The sequence below is a fragment of the Helianthus annuus genome, chromosome 13 (assembly GCF_002127325.2).
Source record: "Helianthus annuus cultivar XRQ/B chromosome 13, HanXRQr2.0-SUNRISE, whole genome shotgun sequence".
Lineage (NCBI taxonomy): Eukaryota > Viridiplantae > Streptophyta > Magnoliopsida > Asterales > Asteraceae > Helianthus > Helianthus annuus.
The window spans coordinates 115,164,759-115,172,424 of NC_035445.2; the positions used below are offsets into that span (position 1 = coordinate 115,164,759).

The window sequence follows — 7,666 nt, forward strand, 5'->3', positions numbered from 1 at the left end:
TTGGGTTTATAAATTATTTAAGCAAGCATAAATACTCATTTTGGTGTAATCATTCATACACAAGAGAGATGGTCATCTTCATTTGGACACACTATATGTCAAGATAGTTGATTTTCCAGGACTCTTTGTTGATTCTTGGATTTGCATATAGAGATGGTACGATCATTGCACGACTTGACCATGATACCGACCATGTTTTTGTTGTCTTTGGAATCTTGTGTAGATTGATCAGAACATCAGCTGTCGGGTCACAGTCGTATGACTGATGTTGAATTCTTTTATATTTCTCATAACATTGAGGTTTTGTTTTCGCAATTTTAAGGGTCACATTTGGGGATGTTAATGCATTTTTGGGTTTGTAAACACCATAATCGGAAAATATAAATATATCAAGTTATCAACTAAAGCTTAAAGATTGTCTTGAAGATATCTTAAAGGCTTGTAGACGTCAATGCTCAAGTTTGATTTGAATTTTGACTTGTTCGGTTTGCATGCATAACATGTTCGACCTATCAAAGGGTTTGTAACCAAACGACATCAAGATGTTCCTCACCAAGAAGTTGAAAGTTCTGGTCTAATGGTGGACATTGGCTATTTTCAAAGACAATGTGGTTCTTGTTAAGAATTTCATCGGAAATTACATTAAAGAGTTTACATGTCAACCCAACCCGACACATTTGGACCTAAAAAATTGTCCTGACCCGACTGACCCATTTTGATGCATTACACAATCCACATTTCCCGACCATCTTGTCACCCACGAAACCAAAGCACACCAGATTACTAGCTCCGGCGTAATTGGTATCCAAAGGTTGAAAACATTCCCTACAACCAAAAAAGGTGAACAATCAAATCTTTCTAAACCAGAAAATACCTTATTCACATTACAAGAGACAAACATATATACTTCAACCTAAAATAATTCATTCACGAGTAAGAGCAAATGAGTAACCAAAAACATATATACGCTTTCTAAGGTTGTTTGCGAATATAATATGAAACCAACTTTAAGTAGATAACTCCATAAGCACTTGTACTTATTGTTATGCTTGTGCTACATAAAGGTGATCATGTAACCGTATAAGCGCCTCTCTCTCTCACCGTATATGACATACATAGCTCTGTATTGAACAAACCCCTATACGTGTGTGTGTGTGTGAAGAGCCATTAAAAAAACCAACTTTAAGTTGAGAACCGCATAAATTAGGACACAGTTGGAATTGGTCCTCTCTCTCTCTCTCCCACTAATACTGTATCTGACATGCTTAAAAATTGGTTTTGTGATAGAAGGGCCCCTATGTGTGCGTGTCTGTGTCTCACACACACTTGTATAAGAAGATCATGAAACAGATGGCATCATCATTATCAATATTATTAATATTACAGATTAAGCTGTAAAATAAGACTATAGACTCAACACAAACTCAGTTGTCAGCTAAAAACAAACAGAACTTTTAACACAGTAATTGCTACTGTTGGGCAATGTAAAAAGGGGTGAACAGGTTAATAGCACAACTTCAAGCTTATTTTAACACAAACACGAGTAATCAAGGACATTAAAAACAGAAGATGAGGTACAAGTACAATGTAGGTTACTGCTCTAAACCTGTTATAAACTCTGCTACAAACATTTTACTTATAAACCTACTACAAAGTGACGTCAGTTTTTTTCTTTTTTCCAAGTGTCAGCATGCCATTAGTAGTTTAAACATTTCATTTTTAACATATAAAATCTTACTAGAAGATAATAAGAAGAGCGTATATAACCACTTCATCCTCAATCAACATAATCTTTCTGTATATATATATATATATAGAAAGTATAATGTACTTTAGGGCTTAACCTACATTAACATACATGACAAAAAATATAATGTGCGTTATTATCATAGAACGTGCGTGATTATAGTCCCATGCGTGATTATGTGGTCCCATGCGTGATTATACCCCTGATCCAACGGTTACTATTGTCTCCTACGTGATGTATGATAAGGCTTTTTGTATGTTAACCTTACTCTATATATATATATATATATATATATATAGGACAAAGATCAGTTAGGAACCACCCTTTATTGCGAGAACCGCGAGAACCAGTGTGAACATAAAAAATAGTAAAAAAATAAAAAAAAAAATTTAGATTTTTTTTAGATTTTTTAGGTTTTTTGGGGGTTTAGTTTTTAGCTTGGGGGGGGGGGGGGTTAGGTTTTTTTGAGGGTTTTAGTTTTTAGCATTTAGCTTGGGGGGGGGGGGGGTTAGGTTTTTGGGGGGTGGGGGTTAGGTTTTTTTAGGGTTTTTTTAGCTATTTTAGGTTGTGTTCACATTGGTTCTCGCGGTTCTCGCAATAAGGTGGTTCTCGCATGAACCTTACCCTATATATATATATATATGTTTGTGTATGCGTTATGTTACACAAAAATTATGAAAAAAAATATATAAAACACAAACAAAATAATTAAATGACAAACGAGTCGAGCCCAAACTTTAAACATAAAGTTCAAAATGAGCTGACCTCGAGCTCTTTCAGTTAAACAACGCAATCTCAAGATTACACCCCAAATAATAATAAGAGTAAATTACTTTTTGAGTCCTTGTGTTTTAGTGTTTTTAACCACTTGAGTCCAAAATCAAAAAGTTTAACGCCCCGAGTCCCTAGCCATTTATTTTATAACGTTTTGAGTCCAATTTTGTTCATTTTATAACGGTTTGAGTCCAATTTTGTTCATTTTATAACGGTTTGAGTCCAATTTTGTTCATTTTGTAACGGTTAGTCCAATTTTGTTAAAAAAAAATTGGACTCAAAAGGTTAAAATCTGGACTCAAAAGGACTCAAATGGTTATAAAAAAGTGTCTAGGGACTCGAGGCGTTAAACATTTTGATTTTGGACTTAAATGGTTAAAACCACTAAAACACAAGGACTCAAAAAGTAATTTACTCTAATAATAATGATAAATTCTATTAAACTTTTAATAATAACCAACTATATTCTAGTAAAGTTTTAAAAGGTTACTAAATATGTATTAAACATAAAAGAAAATTCCACATGGGTCACACATCAGCAGAAAAAAAAAGACAAAATATGATGTGTTACCTGGTAACCAGGTAAAAAAAGTTGATAGAATTGCAAGAAACTGAAAGTTGTGCTATTCTAGGTAATATTAATTGTTTGCTAGAATCATGAATTGATGCATAGCATGTAAGCATGTTACTATTTTATGGGAAAAAAAAAACATGATAAAAATATCAAATGTTAGATTATGATTTATGAGCAACACCAAACATGGTTTTACAGTTTTACTAGCCTGAATTTGACCTAGGTAAGAAATCTATATAGATGGCATTTACAGCTTTCAATAGATGATAGTACACAAAGATGATAAGTTATATTGACTACCTCTGAATCTTCAATTCAAAGAGCTGTCAGCGTTCTGCAGGACTTCCACTGGCTATCTCATCTGTCAAGTGTGAAAAAGAAAGAAAAACTTAAGTAATTTGACACAAGTGTAAAAGCAGCTATCAATGAACTTTATCCATGATCAAGGCAAAACGAAGGCATGTGTCGGGAAGAGAATAAATTTGGAAATCTATCAGGGCATTAAATTAATTTATGTAAACCTGGTGTAGCACTATAGTTCATATTTTAGCATAATATTACACAAGATATTTGCTGAAACTATGAACCATAGCATTAAGTCACTTGAATGAATCTGTTAATTCAAAAAAATATATACTCGGCTATCGAAGCAACTGGGTTTTAAAAAGCGTTACTAGGTGCTAGGCAGCTCGCTTCTAAGTTAGTGTGGCCTAGTCATAGTTGTTAATAGCGCTCATAGCGAGCGCTATAGCGAATAGTGTAGCGAAGCGCACATTCATCGCTATCTGATTTTGGAGCCTCCATAGCGAGTAAATAGCAGGATTTCAGGTTTTTTGTTTTCTTTTGGTTTTAATATAAATAGCAATAAATATACGTATACAATAGCTGGATTTTAGGGTTTTTTTTTTTTTTTTTGTAAAATCTACGTATAGAAACACCTTCTAAATTTTCTTCTAGGGTATCGCTAAGCATAAAATAGCGTCCACTGTCTCATCGCTATCGCTACGAGGCGTATAGGTTGTTTGTTGCTATTGTCCGCTATTCGCAATTAACAACTATAGGCCCAATGCGTACAAAAAAAGTGTGCAAAAGGAAGGCAAGGCGGACGGAAAAGCAGCATGAGAGGCTTTGTACTTTTGTGTATCAGGATGTTGTATATATAGCCTTTTTAGGTTGTACGTAAAGAGTATTTTATACTAAACCATATATAGAGCTTATTTATGTCTGATTTTGGGTAAATGATGCTAGAAACCTTTGAGAAATATAAAAATAAAAAACACTATATATAAATTGCGCATTGCGTAAAAACGTAGTGTGTTGCACCTTGTGCTTTTCAAAACCAAGAGAAGTAAGCATTAAGAGTATAAACAAAATGAATTGACACTAAAGCAATGATGTTAAATACATGCGGCAAAATGCATATGCAAACTCATGATGAAAATAAGCAATAGAATGTGCTCTTTATATACCATTATTAGGCAAGCCAGCAGAGACCAATCTGTCTATATTATCAACACGCCGTTGTATGGACTTCAAAACTGAATTTAGAGACGATACTCGTTTTCTAACACCAGTTATTTTTGCAGCATGCTGCATAACAAAAGGTGATGGTGCATCTGCTAGAAGTTGATCCAACTCTGCATAAACACAGTCACAAGGTAATTAAATATGTCATAAACCAGCACAAATTTAAGACACATATCAGAGCAACACACCACACAATCAATGAAGCTAGTTTTTGTACAAGATTGACGAGATTATAACCATCTTTAGCCTGCCAACATACTTAAGCTATGAACTTATTCGTACATCCTTCATAGAACAAGTATATTATTCCTTTAACACTGTATGAGAAGTGAATTGCAACACTGACAACTTTGTGCTAAAAAAGTGAGTGAAAGATTTAATACTATTCCACATCTAGAGTCCAGATTTGCAAACTTTAAAGGGTTTAATGGTGAATTTAACTGCTGCTAGAACTTGAGGTTATCGCATTAATAGTGAGTACTGAGTAGTGACTTCATTCTGAAATTAAAACTTATTAAAAGATGAGGAAGCGTATTTCTGTTTGTTGCTTCTCTTTCTTATTACTTCAACCAACAATATATTCTATTACTCCGTGAGTGATTTTAGCTTTGTATTAGTTGATAAAACACCTAATCAATGAAGCTAGCTGTAGTTCGAATTTAACGATATTATAACCATCTTTAGCTTGCCAACACAAAAGAATAGTTATAAACACTTGCCCATCCTTCATAAAAGTTGTTTATTGTTCTTAAAAAAAACTTGTGCTGAAGCGACCAAAAGATTTCGTAGTCCAGATTTGCCAAATTTGAAAGGTTTGATGAAGAATTTAACTGCTAGAACTTGGATTATTGCATTACTAGTGACTTCGTTTTGAAATCAAAACTTTTGAGAAAGATTAAAAATCATACTCTATTTGTTGCTTCTATTTCTTATTGTTCTAATTCTAACCAACAACAAATTCCATGACTCCATGACAGCTTTTAGCTTTGTATTAGCTGATCAAACACCTAATCAAAAGCTAGTTTTGTTCAAATTTGACGAGATTATAACCATCTTTAGCTTGTATTGTTGTCAAAGACGCAAGGCGCAGGCGAGGCGCATCGGCCATCGCCCGGAGCCTAGGCGCAAGGCGCAAAAAAAGCGTGGGCTTTTTTAAGAAAAGCGCACATAGAGAAAAAAAATATAAAAAATATGCTATGCTTTGAAAATAAATAAGATTCCACATATCAAATTAAAAAAAAAAAAACTATTATATATGCCAATTAAGATCATGTAGCTAATAGGTAGTAGCAAAAGTTTAGGACTTATACACACGTAGTGATGCCAAAAGTTATACCAAAAGTTGCTAGGATTTATACAAACGTTTGCGGTACTAAAACATTTAAACTTATAGTTCATCATCAATCATCAAGACCATCATCAAAGTCATCAGAACTTCCATCAACATCAATTGGATATTCAGCTTCGGCTCGCCTCGCTGCGCCCGAGCACCTAGGCGCGCGCCTTTTGCGCCTGAGCACCGTTTTTGCAAAAAAAAGCCAATTTTTGCGCCTAAGCTACCACCAGGCGCTATAGGCGCGCCTCGCTGCGCCCGAGCGCCTAGGCGCGCGCCTTTTGCGCTTTTGACAACTAATACACTTAAACTTGTAAACACTTGTCCATCCTTCTATGTTGTCAAGGCTAACCTAAGCGCGTTCCTGCCAAAAATCGTCTGAACAGGCTTGAAACAATTATACAAGCCCTAGACAAGCCTGAAACATGTCTAAAACCTCTAAAATTGTAATTTTATAATATGCCTCTCGCTTATAAAAGCCCTCGTTATTTAAGCGCTGAGGGCTGATGCCCAAGGCCCACCCTTTGCGCCTTCGACAACTATGTCATCCTTCATAAAAGTTGTTTACTATTCTTAAAAATACGTGTACTGAAGCGACCGAAAGATTTAGTACTACTCCACATCTAGACTCCAGAGTTGCCAAATTTAAAAGGTTTAATACATGAATTTAGCTACTAGAAATTAAAATTATTGCATTACTAGTGGCTCCATTTCGAATATGTCTGTTTGTAGATTCAATACCTAAACAATTAATCAGTACAGTACACAATAGATGCGTAGATTCAACTATTCAACCGTGAAAGCATCTACAACACATTCAAATCAACAAATTAATAAGTTAACCTAAATTCAAACACACAATTGACATATACAGTGCAGGATTATCAAAAGCCCTAATTTCAGTATACATGAAGTGCCGTAAGATCGGTTACCGTTAGTGAGACGATCGATTGCAGAAGAAAGCTGATCTTGACTACGAGAAGTGTGTTGAGCTTGTGTATCGAAATCTCTAATTATAGTTGATATTGTGTAAGATAAGCCATTGGCCATTTGAGAGGACGTTGAAGAGTTGTTATTGTTGTTAGTGTCATCGTCGGCGGTTGTAACGGTGGTGGTAGGCTCCGGCGGAAGGTCGTCGACGGTGGCGGAAGCTTTGGTGTTAGAATTAGGGTTATCGGTGACGGTGGTATGGTGTTCACCGGAATCGGAGTATTGAGCTTCGTCGGACATTTTTTGGGGTGGGGATTTGGGGTTGTAGAGTTGGTAATTGATCAGATGAAATTGGGCTTCGACCCCCTTCAATTAAAATCAAAGCCCAATTGAGAGATGGAAAAAAGAACAGGCTTGTAACCTAGAGGTGCAAAAAAACCGTATCCAAAGCCGGATCCGGTAAAAAAAACCTGGAACCGGTTTTTTAAATACATGGGTATTCTATATTCGAAACCAAAACCGGCTCTACCCGTATGATATATATAGATAGAGTATGTATTTTGATCTCAATACCTGGAACCGGAACCGATCATACCTGATTAATACTTGAAACCAGACAAGAATCGGAACCGATTATACCCGGATATACCCGATACATGGTTTTAATATCTATCTTTTAAATTTATGTTAGTGCATTTATTTTAAATTTTTTTACATTATACAATGCATATTTAATAATATTAAAAAAATACGAGATAATAGGGTAATAAAAACGTAGTAT

General features: G+C 35.1%; 1 protein-coding gene across 1 annotated transcript; it reads right to left on the bottom strand.

Moving 5' to 3' along the window:
- Positions 1-460: 460 nt before the first annotated feature.
- LOC110899013 lies at positions 461-7,268 on the bottom strand. The gene is made up of 4 exons (XM_022145873.2): positions 6,888-7,268; positions 4,565-4,732; positions 3,396-3,456; positions 461-825 (listed from the first exon to the last, which is right to left on the bottom strand). The coding sequence occupies exons 1-3, from the start codon at positions 7,183-7,185 to the stop codon at positions 3,422-3,424; spliced, it is 501 nt and encodes a 166-aa protein (XP_022001565.1). The 5' UTR covers positions 7,186-7,268; the 3' UTR covers positions 461-825; positions 3,396-3,421.
- Positions 7,269-7,666: the final 398 nt, after the last annotated feature.